Genomic DNA, 25,805 nt, shown 5'->3' with positions numbered 1-25,805 from the left:
GAGACTGCGATTGGTATAATCGGAATGAGAGCCAACCAATTACACAAAAGCTTCCACAAACAGCAGAAGGAACCTGTCACACCTTCTTAGGTCTCCTGCTTCCCCTCCCCTTCGCTCCCGCCTTCCACTTATTCATACAAGAAGCGCCTCAGCTTTCATTGGCCAGTGCGTGGTGACATCTTAACCAATCACAAACCAGACTGTGCTCCTACAGTACCCGGAGCGCGAATCGTGAAGAGACCTTGGCTACGATTGGTCCCTGCGTGATAAGGTTTTAATTTTGAATTGTTCTACATGGCGAGGGAGAGGCCACTACCCGGACTCCATCTAATCCCGAGCTCTTAGACTAGTAAGTGCAGGGAGATCTTCCTTCGGTAGCTGGGCCTGTTGCTGCTTGTGTTCTTACAATTTACGGAGGTGGGGATTTTGGCTGTACTTGGGGAGATACAGCCGGGAAGAGGACGTTTGAGGGTGGGTAAGAAGTGCTCGGCTTGGCTCCATCCTAACCATACTTGCATTTAATTAACGCTCTGCAAAGTATGTTTTGGAGCAAAGCGTCAACCTTCTTTTTGCACCTTCCTTTAGATCTTGCTGTTCACTGTTGTCCGGAGACCAACAGTATCTGCATAACTTGGGCGCTTGTTAACAATGCAAATTATCGGGCTCCACCCAGACCTACTGAATCAGAATATGCATTTTAACAAGATCCCCCACCCCTAGTGATTCTTATGCACGTTAAAGTTTGAGAATGTACATTTCTTGATAGCGAGTATTACTATGTTCCTTGATAAGCTCTTAATGTTGTCTAACGTTTTGTGAGAGTGTCAATTTTAAAAGTGTGCCCTGTTTGTTTGTGCCTAATAATACTGTGCTGGCTACATTTTAGGGAGCTGCAATCTCGGTAGAGAAACAAGACAAAAACTAAAAAAGCAATGTTGCACAGTGTAAAACAAAATTTAATACAACCAAGTACCAGAAATAGCCCTATGAATGTTCAAGAGTAATGAACTGGTAAAGGAAATTGATAAATTGAATGAAAGCTGCTTACGGAGAAGTGTAAGAAACCTCCATAAAAATGTGTTTTTATGAAGAGGGTAAAGAAATGCAATTTTTATTTTCGTTGCTGTCACAGTTTTGGAAGTACCCCCTGACCAAAAGCACTTCTTGTATCATAGGATGAAGGTTTTTTTGTGTTTTTTTTTTTGTTTTTTTTTTTATTATTTTTTTTTTTCTGACATGTATTTATTTTTGAGACACAGAGAGACAGAGCATGAACGGGGGAGGGTCAGAGAGAGAGGGAGACACAGAATCTGAAACAGGCTCCAGGCTCTGAGCTGTCAGCACAGAGCCCGATGCGGGGCTTGAACTCACAGACTGTGAGATCATGACCTGAGCCGAAGTCAGACGCTTAACAGACTGAGCCACCCAGGCGCCCCTAGGATGAAGTTTTAATAGAAGCAGCAGTGCCAACTCCTGCAGAATACTATAATTCTTAGCCTATTATTTATTTCACCTTCCTACTGGAAATAGTTTTGGAGCCATCCTTTAACCATATATAGGAGTGGCATGATTTGAAGAACTTAAAAACCTCCCTTACTGAGAGATTTTTCAAAATTTAATTGTATTAAAGCATATTCCTTAACTAAAAAAGAGACCACTTGTTAGCAAACACTTAGCAGGAATGATTTATTTCATTCATTTGTTGAAATTATTTAGTGCCTGCTGCATTCTTGGTCCTGGGGAAACAAAGTTTAGTAAAATTTATCCTAACCTTAAAAAGCTCACAGTCCAGCTGGGTGGCAAGCATGCAAACACAAATTACAATGCAATATAATAAATGCTATAATAAGAATGTGTATAAAATGCTATGGAAGCAGAAAAGAGATGACATTTTCAGCCAGTATAAATTCCTTACGGATAGAGACTATGTTGGCCTTGTTTGGAATTGTATCCCAACACCTACCACACCTACCTACCATGGTGGATTATCAGCACTCAACAAATATCTGTGAGTAAAAATAACAGCATCTTGAAGGTTATATAAGTTGACTTGAAGGAGGATACCCCAAGCAGGGGGAAAGGCTATAGAAAGTATATTATAGAAAGTATTTGGTGTTTGCCATACCTGAAGTACAAACTGTTTCCTAATCACTAGAAGAGATGAGGCTGCAAAGGGCCATCAGACTAAGCGCACTGGGAGGGGCGCTTAGGTGGTTCAGTCAGTTAAGCGACCAGCACTTCATCTCAGCTCAGGTCTTTTTTTTTTTTTTCCTTTTTTTAGTTTATTTCTTTATTTTGAGAGAAAGAGAGCACGTGAGGAGCAGAGAGAGAATCCCAAGCAGACCTCACAGTGTCAGCACAGAGCCCAATGCAAGGCTTGAACTCAAGAACGGTAAGATCACCACCTGAGACAAAACCAGAAGTGTGTCCTTCACCTGAATGAGCCACCCAGAGCCCCCTCAGCTCAGGTTTTTATCTCAAGGTCATGAGTTCAAAGCCCGCTTTGGGCTCTACACTGGGCAAGAAGCCTACTTAAAAAAGGAGGGGGTGGGCAGGGCCCCTGGGTGGCTCAGTTGGTTAGGCATCCGACTTCAGCTTAGGTCAGGATCTCATGGTTAGTGAGTTCCAGCCCTGCATGGGGCTCTGTGCTGACAGCTCAGACTCTGGAGCCTGCTTTGGATTCTGTGTCTCCCTCTCTCTCTGTGTCTCTACCCAGCTCACACACAGTCTCTCTCTCTCTCTCTCTCTCTCTCTCTTAAAAACGAATAAATTTTAAACAAATTTTTTTTTTACTAAAAAAAAGGGATGGGGGCGCCAGGGTGGCTCAAGTCAGTTAAGCATCCGATTTCAGCTCAGGTCATGCTCTCACAGTTGATGGGTTTGAGCCCCTCATCAGGCTCTGTGCTGAGAGCTCAGAGCCTGGAGCCTGCTTCAGATTCTGTGTCTCCTCTCTGCTCCTTCCCGCTTGCACTCTGTCTCTCTCTGCCTCTCAAAAATAAACAAAAATGTTTAAAAATTAAAAAAAAAGATAACAGATAACAACTAGCAAATTTAGGTGAATAGTATATGAGTATATTTTTCCGGAATAAATATGATCTTTTATTTTTTCTTTTTATATTTTCAATTTATTTTTTTATTGAAGTATAGTTGGCACACAATGTTACATTTGTTTCAGGTGCTGACATATGCGTATTAATTATACTATCATAAATTTGTCAGGGTTTGAAATTTTTCAAAATAAAAAAAGTAAGAGAAAATAGACTACAGCAAAAATCTAAAATGGGAAAGATGGCAAAAGCAACTGAACTTAGAAGACAGAAAGAGGAAGGACAGGATGAATGAATCACATAAATATTTCAAATTCATGTATATAAGTATATATTATACATATTATATGTTTTATTCTATAATGGATCTCATTTCCTCATCCACCTTTTTTTTTGTGGGTGGTAGTACATATTGTTTTTAATCAATCTTAAAGTCTTTTCAAAACAAGGCAGGTAAAAAGGAAGGAATAGTAGTTTTCAATAAAAAAGTAGGAAAAATGCTTTGAGTAATCTTAAAAAAAAAATGAGCTTCTATCTAGTGTTAGTAGTTGGAATCCTGCTTAGTCCAGCAAAAAGAATTTGTATGTCTCATTACTTTTCTGGAAAGGGACAAGTATATGTGTTTTAACCTAGGAAGACTGTTGCAGATTATTTCAGGCAATTATCCTCTACAGAACATCTACTAATGCTTTTATTAAAGCAATGATAATAAAACAAACTTTAGCATGAGTTCTGTGTCTTGTTTGATTTAGGAATTCTTTAACTTTCATTTTTTAAAAGAACAGTTATCACTTTTGAATGGAACACTAATCTAGGAATTATCTCAGACTGAACCTTTTTACCTTGACAGATTTGACATATTCTCTCAATTCTCTGCATGTGCCAATTACTGTGTTTAATTAAAAGGTTATTAGAGTAACAATGACTCAGAGCCCAGGGGACACACACACACACACACACACACACACAGAAGAGAAAGGAGAAAATATGATTTAGTTCCTAGATTTTTTTTTTCATTGAAAAATTATCTCCAAAATGACATACATCAGCCTATATAGGACTCTTTAGAAATTTGAATGAATGGGCATTGGTAAAACCACCAGAAAAGGGCTAGAAAGAGATGGCTCAGTTTCAGAATGGTGGTACTCTATTTTTCTAGCTAATAATATACACCAGAGGGGAGCCTGGGTGGCTCAGTCGGTTAAGCAGCCAACTTTGGCTCAGGTCATTATTTCATGGTTGGTGGGTTAGAGGCCTGCTTCGGGCTCTGTGCTAACAGCTCAGAGCCCAGAGTCTGCTTCGGATTCTGTGTCTCCCTCTCTTTGTCCCTCACCTGTTCATGCTCTCTTCTCTGTCTCTCAAAAATAAATAAACATTAAAAACATTTTTGGCAGGGGGGCATCTGGGTGGCTCAGTCAGTTAAGCATCCAGCTTCCACTTAGGTCATGATCACATAATTTGTAGGTTCAAGCCCCACATCAGGCTCAGTGCTGACAGCTCAGAGACTTGGGTCTGCTTTAGATTCTGTTTCCCTCTCTCTTTGTCTGTCCCTCCCCACTTGCACTCTCTTTGTCTCTCAAAAATAAATAAACATTAAATTTTCTTTAATTTTTTAATACAAATATAATATATACCAGAGATTAACTGTCGAATGCAAGACTTATTATAGTTAGAAACAAATAGCAGTCCTCTAAATCATCTCTTTATAATCCTGACTCCCACTTGCCAAAGGCAATTACTATCCATTCTTATAATTATTTCTGTTGTTTACCTCCATGATTCTAAAAGACATGCTTACTATTTTTCTTCCTTTTTTCTTTCCTTCCTTCCTTCTTTCCTATTTTCCTTCCTTCCTTCTTTCCTTCCTTCTTTCCTTCCTTCCTTCCTTCCTTCCTTCCTTTCCTTCTTTCTCTTCAGTATTAAACACTTATATAAATTAGAAAACTACTGATTTCCACTTTCTCTCCTATCTTCACAATATACCTATACCGTGTTTTTGGCTAAATAAACAATCAGTGGCTTTGCTACTAAATACTGTGTAATAGCTGAACATATAAGTGTTACTATGATTACATTTTTTTCTTTTAAAACTGTTTTCCTACTTATTTTTAAATGCTTTTTTAAAAGCATTTATCAATAATTTGGCCCCAATTTTACAGAAGAACAGTAAACTCAGCTCAGAAAGGTCAATACACTAGGTAATTTATTGATTTCCCTTTTTTTTCCTTAGAGACAATGTTACTGAAGCCTGCTATCGGTCTTGCTCACTTCACTGGCTGTGGGTGCTCTAAGACAGGAATTAGCAAACTACAGTTTTTGTAGATCCCATGAGCTAAGAATGTTTTTTTTACAATTTGTAATAGTTGAAGAAAAATCAAAAGAAGAATATTTTGTGACACCTGAAAATTATATGAAATTCACATTTCAGTGGCAATAAATAAAATTTATTGAAAAAATTTATTGGTACACAGCCATACTCATTTGTTTTAAGTACTGTCCATAGCTGTTTGGATGCTACAGTGGCAGAGTTGAGTGGTTATGGTAGAGACCAGGTGGCTTACAAAGCGCAAAATATTTATTATCTGGCCCTTTACAGAAAAGGTTTGCTGACTCCTGCCCTAGTCCTGCTTCAAAGCTGTCTTCCAATGACTTCTGGCCACTATTACCCTGGAAATTGCCACTGTTTATCTTAATGCTGTCCTCACACTTGACTAAAAGTGTGACCAGTTATAAAATTCCAGGATGGAAAACATTTCCTTCAGAAGTGTGGCTGTTGAAGTCTGATGCCATTCTATTCTCAGACCTCTGTATCTATACTGTTTTTTTATCTCATGAAGCCTTTAATTTTTTTTTTTTTAATGTTTATTTCTGAAGGGGAGAGAGACAGCATGAGTGGAGGAGGGGCAGAGAGAGAGAGAGACACACACACACACACACACAGAATCTGAAGCAGGCTCCAGGCTCTGAGCTGTCAGCACAGAGTCCGACACCGGGCTCGAACTCACAAACTATGAGATCGTGACCTGAGCTGAAGTCAGATGCTCAGCCGCTCAACCAGCTGAGCCACCCAGGCGCCCCTCATGGAGCCTTTAGAATCTCCTCTTTATTTTTGTGATGATATGCCTCAGTGTGGATCTTCTTTTGTTATACTGAATGGACCATTTCAAATAGAAAATTCAAGTCTTTCAGTTCTAGGGAATATTTCTGTATTGTTTATTTGATAAAATTCTCTCCATTCCTCTGTTCTCTCCTAACACTTTTATCTTCCAACTGTTGTATTACATTTTTAAAATTTCTACTGCTTTTAATTTTTAAGAGTTTTTTTCATCCTTCTTGTTTCATGAATACAGTTTCTCTCTTTCTTTTTTTTTTTTTAAGTTTATTTATTTATTTGGAGAGAGAGAGGCAGAGGGAGAGAGAATCCCAAGCAAGCTCCATGCTGTCAGTGCAGAGCCCAACGCCAGTCTCAATCTCATGAACCATGAGATCATGACTAGAGCCGAAATCAAGAGTCAGACACTTAACTGACTGAGCCACCCAGGTGTCCCTGCAATATCCCACTTTCTGAAAATTTTTAAGTTTTCTTCTGCTTCCTATATTCTTTCCATTTCCTCTGAAATGGAAATACTTTTATTTCCCCTCTGTTTATTTTGGTCTTTGTCTTTCATGTTAGAGACTTTCCTAAAGTGATTCATGATCTTTGGCTATTATATGTCAGAGGAAGTCACAAAAAAAAAAAAAAAAAAATTGGAAGCTCAAAGTACAGTAGGTGGATATTATCAACTTGTGTGATACCACAGTGGGTAAATGATCAACCACTTAGCCATTTTGGGGAGACCCTAAATGTCAGTATCTGTAGGTCCCTTTTTGGGGGTAGCCAATTTCCCTGGAGAGGAATCTTCTCACCTCCTGCAAGGGAAATGAAAGGTATGAGGGTTTGAGTCACGAAATTAAAATCAGTGGCCTGTGTTCTGGGAGCTGAGCTGAGGAAGGGAATTAAAAGTCTCACTTTTGGGGCGCCTGGGTGGCTCAGTCGGTTAAACATCTGACTTCAGCTCAGGTCACGATCTCACAGTCTGTGAGTTCGAGCCCCGCGTCAGGCTCTGGGCTGATGGCTCAGAGCCTGGAGCCTGCTTCCGATTCTGTGTCTCCCTCTCTCTCTGCCCCTCCCCCGTTCATGCTCTGTCTCTCTCTGTCCCAAAAATAAATAAACGTTAAAAAAAAAAAATTTTTTTTTTTAGAAAGTCTCATTTTTGAGTTCAGGATTGTCCCCTACCTGCTGTATGATGATACACACATGACTCTGCTATTGCTATGGCTGATGGCCCACAATTCAACACCCCTACGGTTCAACTTCTCCAGAGAATAAACCTATCCATCTTTACAGGAGAGAACATAAATGCCAGGAGCTGCCTGGCTACCAGGACTGGGAGACAGACTCCAGAGGCCTATCCAATCCTTATAATGACTTAATTAAACCTATTTTAACCCCACCCTACACTTTAAAAGGTGCTAAGTACCTTCAAGTCCAGAATCTTCTTAAAGTTTCTACAAATTATCTTGCTTCCAGTTGGCTTCCCTACCACCAGCCGTCAAGCCTCACCTCTCTTCTACTCTGCCAAGTCATTTACCATTCATCCATCTCCTTTCCATTTTCCATAATTTAGTCAACATTCATCATCTGTGATAGTCTGTTCCCATTCTTTGCTTCATGGGTTTATAATTTTTTTTTTATTTCTTTACTGACTTTTTGTTTTTTTTAAGATTTTATTTTTAAGTAACCTCTACACCCAACGTGAGGCTTGAAATTCTGACCCTGAGATCAATCATCATATGCTCAACTTACTGAGCCAGCCAGGTACCCCTATAATGTTCTTTCTTGTAAATTTCATATACAGCTGATTTTCAGAGAATACTATTGTTGATTTTTACCGATTTCTTGTATCTGTAGCCAACCTATGGTTGCAATTTATAAACAAGTATAGTCCTAATAGGAATGTCAGTTGATATTTTCATTTATTATTCTATAGAATAAGATAAAGTGAAACACAAAGATTTCTTTGGAACTTCAGTTGTATAAGCAACTTTGATGAATCAAATACTAGTTTTCAAATACTGGAACATTTCTCAATTTTTTAATGCTATTCACAATATAACAATTACAGACAAGATATGATTTTAAATTTAATCTGCATTATTAACATTTTCTTTATCACTTTCTTAACAATCAACAACATAATGAATCAAGCCCTGATTTGTAATGTTGTTGTTTTTTAAAAAATTTTAATGTTTATTTTTGAGGTGGGGGTGGCGGGGGGTGGGGGAAGAATCAGAGAGAGGGAGACAGGATCCAAGGCAGCTCTGCACTGACAAGAGAGAGCCTTATATGGGGCTGTAACTCACAAACCTTGAGATCATGGCCTGACCTGAGCCTAAATTGGTTGCTTAACTGACTGAACCACCCAGGTGTCCCTGTAGTGTTTTTTAATATTCGTTGTGTAAATACTCCCATCATAGGCAATTTCAGGTTTTCAGTATGAAGTCATTGAATATGGGGTTGGACAGAAATGAACATTCTATAGCATTTTCACTATATAGATACAATAAGGTAAATAACCTCAAAAGCATAGATAATAGTAAAATCATTAGAAAGTGATGAGTTTTGCATCATATTTATTACCATTTTAAATATAAATTATATAATTATAAGATTATATAACTTAATTTTAATGGTGGATGTGTTTAACAACTAACTCACAGATTTCCTGAAACGGTAACAGTTGATGCCAATCCCAGCACACCACTGGAGTGGAGATAAAGGTATAGAGCCAAGTTTAAATGAGAATGTCCAGCTCCTTTCTTTAAAATCTATTTTTATAACTAAGGGATTGGTGAGAGTAAGGGAAAAAAGAGGCAGGAGGCCAGTTCTCTGTGTCAGTGTGATGTCTAACAAAAGACATCAAAGGGAGAGAGGGAACAGAAGGGGGAGGGCTGTGTAGAGGAGGGCAGATAGAAAACAAGGAAGAGGAGTTTACCATGGAAGTCTCAGGTTCTGGGGATTTCAACCAATGAACTCTGCACCTTAGAGAGAGGTTCCCAGTGACATTTCTCCATAGAAAGTTGTGGGCATGAGTTTGATGAGGTTTAATCTTCTTTTCAGGCAACCACAAGATTGCCGCTTCCTCTGAGGCTTCCCTAAACTTCTTCATTCAGAGTATTTTGGTTTTGTGTTATTTTAAGTTTGTTTAGAAAAAATCAATCAATCCTTTAGCCATCCTTTGTATTTAACAATCCTTGCTTGGCCTTCTTTTATTATTTCAGCAGGAAGGAGAAGTGATATAATAAAGGTGAAGTCAGCTAAGTATTTTTCAGTGTGTCTCCCAAGCCTCTAAGAACAATTAAGGAAACACTGTTAGTTTGAGCCCTGGCATCAATTCAATTAAGATGCTATAAGGAAACTTTACTCCTGGAAGAGCTGTTGATAATATGCACTGTCACCCATTGCCATTAGGGGTGCCCTCTGAAAGTCCAAAGCTCTTAGAACTACAGTAAGCCGCTTCTGGGTTTTTACAATCCACAGCGGGTAAAAGGCTGGGTTTCTTCAACCAGTGCAATCTGAGAGCTGAGCAAGCCTAGAACTGCATACCAATTATTGAAAGGTTACTGGGTGAACAAAAGTGGAATGAATGTGTATTTTAAAGGCCAATTGTTCCTATTCAAATGTAAGTTTGAAAGGAAGGAGGCCCAGCCCTTGAGACCATTTTTATTTCTGCTACTTGAATAAAGACATCTTTGTTCTTCAGGTAGCAACAACTGAAACCAGCAAAGCCCTTCTTCTCATCAAACTAGCTCTGACTTAATTTTCCTCAGAAAAGAATCTAGATTAAAATCTACCACTAGATGGTGTTTTAAAATGCTTTAAAATAAATGTTTTGAAGCACCCATGTCTTAGATTTGGGCTAACTTATTACATTGTATATCTCCTATTTAATCTACTGTTGCATGATAGAGTGTTAGAAAGAATATGGTCTTTGTAGACTTACTTATATACTGCTTTACATTGGGCAAATCATCTAATCTTTCTATGTCTCAGTTTACTTTTTTTTTTTTTTAATTTTTTTTTAACGTTTATTTATTTGTGAGACAGAGAGAGACAGAGCATGAACAGGGGAGGGTCAGAGAGAGGGAGACACAGAATCAGAAATAGGCTCCAAGGCTCTGAGCTGTAAGCACAGAGCCCGACGCGGGGCTCGAACTCACAGACCATGAGATCATGACCTGAGCCGAAGTCGGACGCTTAACCGACTGAGCCACCCAGGCGCCCCTGTCTCAGTTTACTTTTATGTAAAAATAGGAATAAAAATCATCTTCCCCAGGGATAAAATCTTGCAGGATTTATTCAGTGAAGAGTCACTGAAAAAATGTATGTGAAGGTGCATAAAAGTAAGTGGACATTCAATGGTTAAATTTGTTTCTTCCACTACCTACTCTACCTATCACAGTGGATGCTCAGTAAATGTTACTGGTAAAGAATCTTCTTTTAATACCAACTAGAGCCGTTTTCTCTGTTATATAAGAAAGGGAAATACACTTGACTTAATGAAGAAAAGCAAGACAAGCAAAACAAAATTAGAGAGTAATATAATGCCAAAGCTGAGTCTCTCTAAAGATACTTCAAATCTGGGTTTAAATTTTTCTTCACTTCAGGGGACTTCCAGGATGCTAGTAGCAATGTATTTCCTAACGACGGTGGTTGGTTACAAGGATGTGTTCACTTTGTGATAATTCATTGAACTGTACTGTTAAGATTTGTGCATTTTCTATATGTATATATAATTCTAAAATAAAAAATGTAAAAAAATTTTTTCTCTACAGAAATCATGCCCAAGTTCAAGCAACGAAGAAGAAAGCTAAAAGCCAAAGCCAAAAGATTATTCAAAAAAAGAGAAGTCTCTCACTTTCAGCCCAAGCTAATTATACCTCCTCCTCAGCTACCCTCACCAGAAAGGTAAGGTTTAAATAAAGAACAGAGGAGCGCCTGGGTGGCTCAGTCGGTTAGGCGTCTGGCTTCGGCTCAGGTCACGATCTCACGGTCCGTGAGTTCAAGCCCCGCGTCGGGCTCTGGGCTGATGGCTCGGAGCCTGGAGCCTGCTTCCGATTCTGTGTCTCCCTCTCTCTCTCTGCCCCTCCCCTGTTCATGCTCTGTCTCTCTCTGTCTCAAAAATAAATAAACGTTAAAAAAAAAAAAATTAAAAAATAAAGAAAGAAAGAACAGAAAAAATATTAAAAATCTAATCTATTAAGGATAGGGTTGATGTTGAAAATGTTGGGGTTCAGATCCAATGGCCAAGAAAGAATTCTTGAGACCTCTTAAGTGCAAAAAGATGGCTTAATTAAAGCACAGGGACAGGACCCATGGGCAGAAAGAGCTGCACTGAGGTTGTGTTGGGTGACAGATTGTATACTTTCAAGTGGGGAGGGAGTTAGAGATAGCATAAGTCTCTAAGGAATTTGGAGGCAAGGTTTCCAGGACCTTGAGGGGCTAGCTGCTGTTAGGATAAAGTCATTTACTAACTGTCTAGTAAAACCTTAGTCGTGAGACCTTTAGATGTTTATCGGTGGGCAATATGTTTGGAGAATGATTGCTAACATATATCTTGGGGGAGCAGAGATAAAGGAAGTTTCCAAAGGGATTTTCATATGCTAAAGAAGATTTATAGGATCCTGGGAGGTCAGGATAATATTAAGCTAAAATTGCTTTTTGCCCAAAGTGTCAATATCGAAGCAGCTGAGCTCCCAGAGAAAGGTCACTGTATTTCAAGAACTTGTCAATGGGCTGTAGGCAAGATGAAAATCTAATTTTTCATTTGCCTTTGTTTCCCATATCAGAATTACCAGATTTAGCAAATAAAAACACAAAATGCCCAATTAAATTTGAATTTCAGATAAACAATAATTTTTTTAATATTGTACCATGCAACATTTGCAATATACTTATATTACAAAATTATTCATCCTTCATCTGAAATAAAATTTTCACTGAGCATCCTGGATTTTATGTGGTGAACATAGTTCAAGAGTAAAAATCACAGAATTGTATTGGAGATGCACAGATTGACTATTTTCTTCTTCCCTAGTCAATTTAATTGTATAAATCTGCTAAGTGATGAAAGAGGGGTATAGGACTAGAATTTAAATCTTAGTTTTGGTTTGGTCAATTATTCTCTGGGACTTAGGTTTAGATGTGCTATTGAAAGAGGCTCTTAAGTCATAGGAATCCTAGGATACTGAGTTTCAAAATAAAATACTTTATATATTTTGTTGTTATAACTCTCTTTACAGAAAAAATTTTTAAATAAACAGGCCCTCAAAAAGCGTTAATCATGATATTATCCTAACTCTTCTCTATCTCTCTTGAATATTAAAAACACCCCCTAGCTGGTCTTCCTGCTTCTGCCCTTGCCCTCTGCAGCATATTTCAACACAGTAGTCAGAGTGAGTCTGTTAAAAATCACGTCAAATTGCCCCTCTGCTTAAAACTCTCCAGCAGCTTTTCCTGGCTTAGTTGGAAGAGCATGTGACTCTTGATCTTGGGGTCCTGAGTGCAAGCCCCATCTTAGACATAGAGATTACATTTCATTAAATCATATATACATACATACAAATATACATACTCTCCAATGTCTTCCTCTCTCAGAGTAAAAATTAAAATCCTTTGTTTGACCTACTAGGCCTTTATGATCTGACTTTGACATTATCTCCTAATCCCCTACCTTCAGTTTCTCCACCCTAGTCATCCTGGCCTCCTTGCTGTTCCCTAGACACCTCAGACAAGTTGCCATCTCAGGGCCTTTGCCCTTACTCTTACCCTTGCCTGGAATGCTCTTCTCCCAGATATTTGTATTGCTGACTTCTCCAATTTTTTTTTAAATTTAAAAAAAAATGTTTATTTATCTTTGAGAGAGACAGAGACAGAACGCGAGTGGGTTAGGGGCAGAGAGAGAGAGGGAGACACAGAATCCGAAGCAGAATCCAGGCTCTGAGCTGTCAGCACAGAGCCCGACGCAGGGCTCGAACCCACAAACCGCAAGATCATGACCTGAGCCAAAGTCGGACGCTCAACTGACTGAGCCACCCAGGCGCCCCTCCAATTTTTTTTTTTTTTTTTTTTTTTTTTTTTTTTTTTTTTAAGTAGGCTCCATGCCCAAAGTGGGGCTTGAACTCATGACCATTGATCCATTGATCAAGAGTCGCATGCTCAGGGCACCTGGGTGGCTCAGTTGGCTCAGCGGCCGACTCTTGGTTTCAGCTCAGGTCATGATCTCATGGTTTGTGAGATCAAGCCTTGTGTCAGGCTCCCTAATGACAGCTGACAGCTCCTAGCTTGCTGGGGATTCTCCCTCTCCTCTCTCTCTCAAAATAAATAAATAAAGTAAAAAAAAAAAAACAGAGTTGCATGCTCTGCCACTGATCCAGCCAGACACCCGTGTTGCTAGCTTCTTTACTTTGTTAAGGTTTTTTTTCTCAAAAGTCACCTTCTCAGTGAGACTTCAATGCCCACCCTACCTACAATTTCACCTCCACCCAATGTTTCTCTCTTGATATATCCTTTTCCTTACAGTATTCACTAAATAGCAACCCATATGTATTATTTACTTACTTTTACCTTTCTTTCATGACATGTAAGTTCAGTGAGGGCAGGGTTTCTATCTATTTTGTTCATTACTGAATTCCTGATGCCTCTCTCTTTTTTTTTTTAATGTGTATTTATTTTTGAAAGAGAGAGACAGACCATGAGCAGGGAAGGGGCAGAGAGAGAGAGGGAGACACAGAATTTGAAGCAGGCCCCAGGCTCTGAGCTGTCAGCATAGAGCCTGATGCAGGGCTTGAACTCATGAAACATGATGAACCATGAGATCATGACCTGAGCTGAAGTCGGACACTTAACCGACTGAACCCCCAGGTGTCCCCCCGATGATGCCTCTTTATTTGCTATTTATTTTATTTATTACAATCTATTTGCTTTACAAAATAATTTGTGGATCTCAAAACTCTAGAATTTAATGCAGAATTTGGCTTTATGTAGGTGGGCTCTGCTCCTGAGTCATATTATATAAAACTAGCTTGTTCTTTAACCAGAAGCTGTTACTCCAACTCAGGAGTTTTTTATTTGTTTGGTTTTGTTTTTCCTACAGAGTGGTTACTCCTTCAGCAGATATACCCCTTAGCAGAAGCTGGATAAGATCATCCTGGAACTTCAAATTTCCCAATATCAAAGATACAGTAAAACTTTGGACAAATAGAGTGTGGTCTATATACAACTGGTGCCAGAACTGCATGGCCCAGGTATGGGTTTGACATACCTATTTTCAGCAATATTGTTTTCCTACATATTTGGTGTGTATGTTCACATGTGTGTATGCTCAGGTCAGCACAACACTCAGGCCAAGCTCAGGTAAGATGAAATTATGAGGTCATGTATGCCTTTGCTTCTGTAAAACATACATCAAACCACTTTCTTGTCTCTTTTTTCCTGTCTTTATCATGCTGCTTATAGAATTCAGCCTTGTTTATTTTTTTAATTTCAGAGTTTAGAAGTGTTGAAAGACACCATCTTTCCATCCCGTTTCTGCCACCGAGAACTTCACAGTCTGAAACAACGGTTTTGCATTTTAGAAAATCAATTATGCAAGCTCCAGGAAACTCTGAAGGTTTGGTATTGGGTTTTGTTTTGTTTTATTTTGTTTTTAAGTTTTATTTATTTATTTTGAGAGAGAGAGAGAGCAGGGGAGGGGCAGAGAGAGAGGGAGAAAGGGAAAATCCCAAGCAGGCTCCATGCTGTCAGTACAGAGCCTGATGTGGGGCTCGAACCCACAAACCGTGATACCATGACCTGAGCTGAAATCAAGACTCAGCCACTTAATCGACTGAGCCACCCAGGGGCCCCTGAAGGTTGGTACTGTTAAATAAAAAAGCAATCCAGAATTAGGGAAGGAGGGCAGGCGTTATCCCCCATAGAAATTCCATTATGCTTTTACCAGAAGGAGAGATGGGTATAAGTAAGTGCTAATCTTGGGCCTGTTTGTCCTCAGATCCATTCCTTAGGCTTCAAGGCTCTGTTCTGTACTGCAGGGGGCTAACCGCACAGGCTGTATTTCCCGAGCTCCATGTCACCTGGTTCCTGGTTGTGCTGGGCTAATGGGAGACATTGATGAGAGACTAGAGCTGGAGGGGAGGTGGGGTGTTTTGCGTCTTCATTCTCTGCACTGGGCAATTTCTCCAGTGATGGTTGATGTTGTCTCTCTCACTCTAGCTTGCTCCAGGTAAGTCTACCTGTTTCTTGATTCTCTGGATTAACCCACCTCCAGAGATCTGGTTATACTGCTCTTCCCTTTGTCCCTCCAGCCTCAGGGTATTCAATGGCTTTCTACTGTTGCTAATCTCTGGGCTGCCTCAGTGTCCCCCGTGTGCTTTTCAGCTCATTCATCATCAGTGTAACCAACTGCCTACATTATATTCTTCCTCTTTTATTTATTTATTTTTATTTATTCCCCCCCCCCCCCCCGCTTTTAAATACTCGGGATGATTCTATTTCCTTGATTGATATAGGCAGAAAAAAATTATAAATATCCACTCTCTCCAAACTCCCCTAAGCAAGGCCCTTACTTTCAACATCTAGAACTCAAAAAATAAACATTGCACTTACTGTTTTGGAGTGAAACTTCTGGGATTACAACCCTTCTCCCAGAATTTATACCTCAAAATGAATTAGACAGAGGAAGAAAGGCAAATCACCTCATTCCTCTGGGCCTCAGTTTCCTCAGCTATAAAATGAGGATGATATCATCTATAGCGGGCTGAATTGATGGCCTCCAAAAGATCTGTCCAAGTCTTAATCCCTGGAACCTGTAAATGTTACCTTATTTGAGGAAAAGATCTTTACTCATGTAATTAAATTAAGGACTTTAATTTTTAAGAAATCTCTACACCCAGCATGGGGCTCAAACTCATGATCACAAGATCAAGAGTTGCATACTTTGCCAACTAAGCCAGACAGGCACCCCTTAAGTTAATGATTTGGAGATGAGGAGATCATAAACTGGTATCTGGGTGGACCCTAAATCCAATGATGAATGTCCTTATAAAAGAGATAGAGTAGAGCATGCACAGAGGAAAGGAGGAGCAGTGGGACCACAGGCAGAGATTGGAATGACATATTCCCAAGCCCAGGAATGGCCCCAGCTACCCAAAACAGGAAGAGGTAAGGAACAGATTCTTCCCTAGAGCATTGGGAGCTAGCACAGCCCTGCTGATGCCTTGATTTTGGAATTCTAGCCTCTAGCACTGAAAAAAAATGAATCTCAGGGGCACCTGGCTGGCTCAGTCAGAAGAGCATGCAACTTTTGTTCTCAGGGTTGTGACTTCAATCCCCACATGGGGTGTAGTGATTACTTAAATAAATAAAACTTTAAAACACTGAATTTCAATTGTGTTAAGACGCAAAGTTTGTGATAATTCAATACAGCAGCCATAGGAAACTAATTTCATTTGCAAGGGCTGCCATGATAAAGTAGCATGGTCCAGGTGGCCTATATAACAGAAATTTATTTTCTCACAGTTCTAGAGGCCAGAAGTTAACACCAAAGTGTTGGCAGAGTTGGTTTCTTCTTAGGCCTCTCTCTTTTGGCTTGCCTTCTCACTGTGTCCTCAAATGGTCTTTTCTCTGTGCACACACATCCCTGGTGTTTCTCCTGTGTGTTCAAATTTCTTCTTTTTATAAGGACATCTGTCAAATTGGATGAGAGCCCACCCTAACAGCCTCATTTTAACTCAATCACTTCCTTTTCTTTTAATGTGATTTATTTATTTTTGAGAGAGAGAGAGAGACAGAGCAAGAACAGTGGGAGAGGAGCAGAGAGAGGTTCACACAGAATCCGAAGCAGGCTCCAGGCTCCAAGGTGTCAACACAGAGCCTGACATAGGGCTCAAACTCACAAACTGTGAGATCATGACCTGAGCCGAAGTCAGACAGTTAACCCAGTGAGCCACCAGGCACCCCTAACTTAATCATTTTAAAGGCTCTATCTCCAAAGTCATTCTGAGGTACTTGGATTAGGGCTTCAACATATGAGTTGGGAGGGGAGTAGGGGATACGATTCAGCTCATAACATTCATGTTCCATCCACTTGGCCTTTTTATCAGTTCCTTGAGTATACTGTAGTCTTGGCTGCATTAAGTACTTTTGCCTCTGCCAAGAACTTTCTTTCCCCAGACCTTATCTCCCTTGAGACCTGGTAAGTCACAATTCATCCTTGAGATTATGGCTAAATATCACTCCCCAGGTTTCTCACTATTCATGATCACAGCACAATTCACTGTTTTCACTGAAGCATTATTTTGTTTTGTTCTGAGTATGTGTGTGTTTAATGTCTGTCTTCCTTACCAGACTGTCAGCTCCATGATATGACAAACAGAATTCACATTGTACCCATAGTGCCTGGCATATAGCACACACAAAACAAATACGTGAATGAATAGATGAATGAATGAGTGAATGAGCTTGTGATAAATGAGAAAACATTATAAAACACATAGTGTGCTGAGAAAGCATTCAGTACATGGTAGCTATTATCTTGATGACTCTGAGCCTCAAGAACCAAATTAATCTGTTATTTATTTGCCAAATGTAATGTTTTCTTACAGGCTATCTTGGAAAATTCTTCCTGCCCAAACTGTGGTCAGACATGTCACATAAGTGGTAAACTTACAAATGTGCCTGCCTGTGCTCCAACCACCCCTGGAGAATCTAGAGCTGTACTTCCTCCCACGCTGCCACAGCCAGCCACCCATCTTCCTCCTCTTCCACCTCCGCCTCCACCCCCTCCACCTCCTCCTCTACCTCCACCTCCACCACCTGTAGCACCTTTGCTGCTCAGAAAATCCAGTCGCACTAAAGCACTTCAGGTAGGAAACAATCCAGTAATGATGTGTTTTGGTCAGTGTATAATGTAGGAGTAAAACAAGGCAGCCTTTAAAAAAAATTTTTTTTTAATGTTTATTTATTTTTGAGAGAGACAGAGTGCAAGTTGGGGCAGGGCAGAGAGAGAGAGGGAGACACAGAATCTGAAGCAGGCTCCAGGCTCTGAGCTGTCAGCACAGAGCCTGATGCGGGGCTCAAACCCACAAACCGTGAGATAACGATATGAGCCCAAGTCTGGCACCTAACCGAACTGAGCCACCCAGGCGCCACCTCTGCCCTTTTTTTTTTTTTTTAATTTTTAAAATTTTAAATTTTTTTTAAGCAAGGCAGACTTTTAAGACTAAGCTAAGGCCCTTAAGAGGAAGCCACATTTTTTTTCTGATTCCATATCTTAATTATGTCAATTATGTTTTTAAAAACTCAGACCCATAGGAACTCACAAAAGCTGGATTTAGAAATAAAAGTGATTTTTTTTTAAGGATAAATGAATGAAACCCAGTAGACTGGAATATTCCTAATGGATTGTCATAATATCTTTTTACCAAAAGCAAAGCCACCCTGGGAAACCAAAGTAAGAACAGAAGATGGCTTAGTGAGTAAAGTCAGAATAAAGAGAAGTGATGGATCCTCAAGTATATTGTCATTAGACTGGAAGACCAGTCTCCATTAATTAGTTATCTGCCAAGGGGATCAGAATATTTGTGTATCACTAAGATAAACATGACCCTGTTTTAAAATCTGCTGGATTTTCACTACAGATGCATTTGGTTTAAAATGGCTGAGTTAAATAAATCCAGACTCTATTGTTATGTTTGCCATAATGTATACCTCTCTGACTACACATTCTTGTTCTATGGGAACTGAATCATCTTTTTAGGTAATTCAAGCAAAATTTCACTTTGATTTGAGGAACTCCTTTTTTTTTTTTAATGTATATTTTTTTATTTATTTTCAGAGAGAGAGAGAGCTCGTGAGCTGGGGAGGGGCAGAGAGGGGGGGGGGAGAGAATCCCAAGCAGGCTCCGCACTGTCAGCATAGAGCCAGAGGTGGGGCTCAATCCCATAAATCATGAGATCATGATCTGAGCTGAAATCAAGAGCTGGATGCTTAACCAACTGAGTCACTGTGGTGCCCCTGAGGAACTCCTTCAACCCCTGTCTTATTATAGTGACTCCTGAGGAAGATGTATAGCTGCAGGGAACTAGCCCATCTCTTATGTACTATCAAAGCCTTACATTTTGATAAATACTTTGCAATAGCATTAGCATCCATGGGTACTGAAAACGTCATCATTTTTTATTGAATGGAAAGGATTTAATAGGCTCCTAGTGTAAATAAGCATTAATATTTAAATGAGTCTTTAAAAACTTTTTTTTAATGTTTATTTATTTTTGAGAGAAAGAAGGAGACAGAGTGCAAGTGGGGAAGGGCAGAAAAAGAGGAGACACAGAATCCGCAGCAGGTTCCAGGCTCTGAGCTGTCAGCACAGAGCACGACGCAGGGCTCGAACTCATGACTCATGAGCTGAAGTCGGACACGTAACCAACGGAGCCACCCAGGCGCCCCATTAAATGAGCCTTTAAAAACTAGGTTTGGATTTGTATTTGACTAGATATCCTGGTTACAATCTGAATTGTAACCTCTCTATGTATTTTAAGGCTGGACCATTAAAAAAAGATGGACCCATGCAAATAACAGTTGAAGATCTACTGACTGTGAAATTAAAGAAGACACAGTGTTTTGATGAAAGGAAGAAGGTAAGATGTCACTGACCATACACATGGTCTTTCAGCTTTTAACCTGGTTGTCTCTTTCTGGAAAATAAGCATAAGTCTTATGTATAGAAGCCATTCTGTGGTAAGTATTTGATGTTTTGGGGTTTTTTTGGTTCAGCTAAGACAGCAGAAGAGAGGATTTATTGTACATGTGTTACATTCAGCCACAAATGAAAACAGAATCAGTCCCAAAAGTCACAGGTTCAGAGCAAAGGACCAAAAGACACTATTTTGGTATGAGCAAGGCGAGTCTCTCAAAAGTGGTCACTGCAACCAAATGGTGATGAATGTTCTAGATCCATTGAATCAAGCTCTAGAAAGTAGGCATGCAGTGCAACAATTGGTACCAGCATTCCTGGCCTCTGGCTTTCCTTATGTCTACACCTGTGGCTCCACGGGTGTACAAGCTAGTGGTTTACTTGGACCTCTGCTTCATCTTTCTTCTTTTATGCTTCAGCCAGCACATTTGCTTCTTCCTACACTTGGCTCTTTTGGAGCAGAGGTTTCCATGAGATGAAACCTCAATTTTATCTACCAACCATTAGTCTAAAGAGGTAGAGACATACTCTGAAGTTTTGGGATACAAGTTGAGTAGAATAGTAGATATATCTTACACATACTCAGCATCCAAATATTCATTGTTTCAGCATATTTATATTTTGAATGACATTTTTAAGTGTGTTTTGATACTGTCTCATTTTTTTATTTAAAGCTTGTATCATCACCAAAGACACGGAATCCACTAGTTACTGTCTCTGACCTGCAGCATGTCACCCTGAAACCCAACTCCAAAGTGCTATCAACTCGAGTTACAAATGTCTTAATGTAAGCAACTGTACTGTGTTGTGCTCTACTGTTACTTAAAAGAATGATTTTTTGCTTATCTCTAACTTTAAAAGTTATATATGCTCATTGTAGAAAAATGGAAATCCACAGAAAAGTTTAAAGAAAACAATCATTCAAATAACCGTATGATTAAAGATAGTCACTGTTGGGGCGCCTGGGTGGCTCGTCGGTTAAGTGTCCGACTTCAGCTCAGGTCATGATCTCACGGTCCGTGAGTTCGAGCCCCACGTCAGGCTCTGTGCTGACAGCTCAGAGCCTGGAGCCTGTTTCAGATTCTGTGTCTCCCTCTCTCTCTGCTCCTCCCCTGTTCATGCTCTGTCTCTCTCTGTCTCAAAAATAAATAAACGTTAAAAAAAAAATTAAAAAAAAAAAAAGATAGTCACTGTTAACATATTATTGTTTAGCATTGTAATCTTTGTATAGGTGTCTACTCTATTATTTCCATTTCATGATGCTATTTATTGTTAAGATACACCATTGATTTAATAGTGGGTTTGTGGGGGAGCACCTGGCTTGCTCAGTTGGTAGAGTGTTACAAGTCTAGATCTCCGGGTCATGAGTTCAAGGCCCATGTTGGGCACAGAAGATTACTAAAAAAAAAAATAGTGGATGGGGGAAAGAAATATTATCAAGAATTTTTTTTTATTATTCTTGAGTATATTATTCTTGAAATATTATCAAGAATTTTAATTTTTTTTAATGTTTATTCATTTTTAATAGATGGAGACAGAGCACAAGTGGGATAGGGGCAGAGAGAGAGGGAGACACAGAATCTGAAGTAGGCTCCAGGTTCTGAGCTGTCAGCACAGAGCCAGATGGGGTGCTCGAACTCACGAACCATGAGATCATGACCTGAGCTGAAGTTGGACACTTAAATGACCGAGCCACCCAGGTGCCCCAAAATATTATCAAGAATTTTAGGAGCAGTCCAATTTCAGAAATAATAAGATATGAAAACTAGTATATCTTAGAATGAATGAAATGTGTGTGTGTGTGTATGTACTTGTTTGTGTACCTGTATATGATCATATTGTACATACAATTTAAGGCTTTTCCCATTTAATGTGTCAAGAACTTTCCTCATCTCATTAAAAATCAGTTTAAAGTTTTGGGGTTTTTTTTTGTTTTGGGTTTTATGTTTTTTAGTTTGTTTATTTGTTTGTTTGTTTATTTAGAAAGAGTTGGAGCTAGTAGGGCAAGGCAGAGAGAGAGAGAAAGAGAATCCCAGGCAGGCTCCATGCTGTCAGCATAGAGGCCGATGTGGGGCTTGATCTAATGAACCATGAGATCATGACCTGAGCTGTAATCAAGAGTCAGACAATCAACCAACTGAGCTACCCAAGCACCCTAAAAATCAGTTTAAATCATCATTTTTGCTTCTTTAATATATGCAGTTCATTATATGTAAGTTTTATAGATAAACTCCTGTTTTGAGACATTTAGGTTGTTTATGATTTATTTCTACCTCTTCAGTGAACATCCTTGTCCATAATCTGTGTGCATAGCTGAGTTCCTCCCTAAGATGGAATCATAAATGTATAATTACTGAGGCAAGAAGTATTACTTATTAGGACGATTATATTGCCTTATGTTCCTATCAGCATCTACTGCTTTTTTTTTTTTTTTTTTTTTTTGAGTAGTTTCCATTCCCAAAGTGGGCCTTGAACTCACGATCCCAAGATCAAGAGTTACACACTCTACCAACTGAGCCAGCCAGGCGCCCCTCTACTGCTATTTTTTAATGTAACATAGAACTACTTTCTAGGATGTTGCCTGTAGAAATGACTGCTTTGCTTTGGGAAAAATGATAAAATCTGGCAAGCTCTAACTTTTATATTTTTATTTCATCAGTACTCCTGGTAAAAGCCAGATAGATCTGCGGAAACTACTTAGAAAAGTTGACGTAGAGAGGTAATACGCTCTCTTATCTTTATGCTTTCTAATCCACTTGAAAAATTGGCATATAACACAGCTTGTAATATTTTCATTATCTTTGCAGGAGCCCAGGTGGAACCCCACTTACGAATAAAGAAAATATGGATACAGGAACTGGACTGACTCCAGTAATGACCCGGGCCTTGAGGAGAAAGTTTCAGGTAAACCTTTAGGAAAAAAATAAAATTTTTCCTTTTCTTCAAAATCATTTATTTAGAATCATATTCTAAAGGATTTTTTTTTAATTTTTTTAATGTTTATTTATTTTTGAGAGAGAGAGAGAGAGAGACAGAGCATGAGCAGGGGGAGGGGCAGAGAGAGAGAGGGAGACATAGAATCAGAAGCAGGCTTCAGGCTCTCAGCTGTCAGCACAGAACCCAACGCCAGGCTCAAACCTGACACAGGGCTTGAACCCACGAGCTGTGAGATCATGACCTGAGTCAAAGTCAGATGCTTAACCAACTGAGCCACCCAAGAGCCCATCTAAAGGATTTTTATTTATTTATTTTGAGAGAAAGAGAGTGCATGTAAGTGAGTGGGGGAGGGGCAAAGAGGGAGAGAGAGAATCCCAAGTAGGCTCCGCACTGTCAGTGCAGAATCTCACACAGGGCTCAAACCCACGAACCGTGAGATCATGACCTGAGCTGAAATCAAGAGTGGGATGCTTAAGCAACTGAGCCACCCAGGTGCCCCGACTGCTCTTCCATCCTTAAGGTGTGGCTTTTATCCTCATGGTGAAGAATGCCTATACCTCCTGAAGCCTGGTGTCCGCATTCTAGGCAAGATAGGTGAAAGGCAAAGGGCAAAAGGGTGTGCTAGCTAAGCTACTCCTCATCAGAAGGTGCTATCCAGGAACTTCTGACTATATGAAAGAAAGTGGGAAAAGTGGTTTTTAGAGTCTGGCTGCATTGGATTCTGTTAGTGAGGAAGGAGAACTGTGTTGGCCACAGGAACATAATTCATATTATAACTGGGACCTTTTTTTTTTTCCATAGATGGCTCACCCTAGAAGCCCAACTCAAACTCTGCCACTTTCTACAAACAGCTTTGATGAACAAAACTGATGTCAAGTCAGCCTGACTCCGTGTGATGATCCATAAAATACATAGATAAAATCACCCCAATCCTTTTTTTTAATACAGTAGAGTAGGTATAAGTAATTATACTAATATATAATTCCATCTAAAGAATTAAAGTATGTGTGGAGCCCCCATACATACTATGATACAAAGTGAGTATTTGGATATTATTTAGTTTGCATGATCAATAAGAGAACAGATAGGAAAATGCAATCCCCAAAGTGATGTTGATCCTGGAATCACCCAATTAGATTGGAGAGGTTGTTCACATTTAACTAGATAACAGATTTGTATTCAATAGGTAGAGTTATGACATTAAAGTAAACTGGTCCCCATTCATCTTCCGTATCCTCAGGTAATTAAAAAGAAAAGTATTTCATCCCGTAACGCTAATGCATTCTCTAAGTGATACAGACTTGATCAGTAAAAAAGTCTGATAGTAAACAGAAATCAAATAAATGATTTGTTTTCTGTTTACTATAAACAGTTAAGAGGTAAGACCTTTCCCCGTCCCAACCCAGTTATTTTCCAAAAGGATGTGAAGCAAAATGTCCAATATAACCTTAAAATTTAGAACATATCATTTCTAGCATTTAGAAATGATATCTAGGTAGTTCTATCTGGCTCACTGAAGTCTGAGATATTCCTTTCGTTGATATTTGCTGTCCACATTCATGCAGCTAAATATAAGTTTTACAAGGACCTCAACATGAACCTTGTATTTTCCCCAGTGGCCTGCCAAGGATTATTTGAAGTCCATAGCAGATTCACTTTGAGACCTAATTCCTGTCCTCATCAGCCTATTGTTTCAATACCAGTAATAATGCACACCTCACTGGATTTTTGTTCTTTCCCACCACTCCAGGGTTGCCAGATTTAACAAAAACAAATATATAACAAATTTGAATTTCAGGTAAACAATTAACAACCTTTAAATATACATATGTCCAGGGGCGCCTGAGTGGCTCAGTCGGTTAAGTGTCTGACTACAGGTCAGGTCATGATCTCAGCGTTCATGAGTTCGAGCCCTGCATCGGGTTCTGTGCTGACAGCTCGGAACCTGGAGCCTGCTTCGAATTCTGTGTCTCCCTCTCTCTCTGCCCCTCCCCAGCTCATGCTCTGTCTCCCTCTCCCTCTCTCTCTCTCTCAAAAATAAACAAACATTAAAAAATTTTTTAAATAAATAAATATAAATATGTCCTGTTAAACAATGAATTGTTTATTTTAACATAAGGAAGTCCCAGATATTTCATGGGAGATATTTCTACTACAAAAAGTATTCATCGTTTATCTGAAATTCAGATTTAACTGGGCATTCTATATTTTATCTGGTAACCCTGCAAAGTTGCCAGGTATTTCTGGGAGCCCCCAGCTTGTCAGACATGTCTACTTAGCATTGGACACAACTGTAGCTTCAGCCAGGATCCCCATAATTAATGTATTAAGTATCACAGAGGAAGGGGAACTTTCATTAGGGTGAGTTCCTGTGACTGAAGGTGAGGATTAGCTTTGATGACGATAACCTCCCCTGCAGTTCCAAGAATAATGGTAGCAGCTGCTCATGGATAGGAAACCAGGGGTTTTAGATCGTCCCTGAACTTTGTAGCCTGACAGGGAGCAGCTGCATAGATGATATCCTTGAAATATACCCTGGTTAGCATAGGCTAAAAAAGATATGTTAGTTATTTCCCAGAAATGCCTATATTTCTACAGATAAAGATTGCTTTGAGATGCCAAATAGAATGTGTGTCACCAGACTGGAAAGCCAATCTGAGGGTGATGTTTTGTTCTTATGAGACCCATGTTTATGTTTATAACACATTTATAAATGAAAATGAAGCAGGTAATAAAGTTAAGACACATACCTGCTTCTAGTTAGAAAAAAAATCTGCTAGCTACATTTATATTATATAAGAATAAAGGGAATGATCACTGAGAATAAAACATTTGAGTATTTGTAACAAATATTTTATGGGGCATTTATAATGCCTATATTGATAAACCAGCATGTACTGTCTCAATTTAATTGAAATGACTTGATGGGGCACCTGGGTGGCTCAGTCTGTGAGGATCCAACTCTTGATTTCAGCTCAGGTCATGATCCCTGGGTCAGGGGATCACACCCCCTGTCAAGCTTGGCACT

General features: G+C 39.4%; 1 protein-coding gene across 5 annotated transcripts; it reads left to right on the top strand.

Annotated features, from left to right (window-relative positions):
- Window positions 1-79: 79 nt before the first annotated feature.
- On the top strand, window positions 80-24,583 carry PRR11 (proline rich 11). 5 transcript variants are annotated; one of them, XM_042966440.1, is made up of 10 exons: window positions 80-349; window positions 10,923-11,055; window positions 14,243-14,393; window positions 14,636-14,758; window positions 17,751-18,011; window positions 19,686-19,784; window positions 20,515-20,627; window positions 22,500-22,559; window positions 22,648-22,744; window positions 23,579-24,583. In XM_042966440.1, the coding sequence occupies exons 2-10, from the start codon at window positions 10,928-10,930 to the stop codon at window positions 23,645-23,647; spliced, it is 1,101 nt and encodes a 366-aa protein (XP_042822374.1). In that variant the 5' UTR covers window positions 80-349; window positions 10,923-10,927; the 3' UTR covers window positions 23,648-24,583. The 5 variants fall into 5 exon arrangements, with proteins under 5 accessions (XP_042822374.1, XP_042822376.1, XP_007086792.2 ...); XM_042966442.1 differs by lacking the exon at window positions 80-349 and adding an exon at window positions 460-471; XM_007086730.3 differs by lacking the exon at window positions 80-349 and adding an exon at window positions 2,366-2,392.
- Window positions 24,584-25,805: the final 1,222 nt, after the last annotated feature.

This window comes from Panthera tigris, chromosome E1 (genome assembly GCF_018350195.1).
Source record: "Panthera tigris isolate Pti1 chromosome E1, P.tigris_Pti1_mat1.1, whole genome shotgun sequence".
NCBI classification, from domain to species: domain Eukaryota; kingdom Metazoa; phylum Chordata; class Mammalia; order Carnivora; family Felidae; genus Panthera; species Panthera tigris.
The sequence above is the reverse complement of the archived record's forward strand: the minus strand, read 5'-3'. Positions and strand labels throughout refer to the sequence as shown.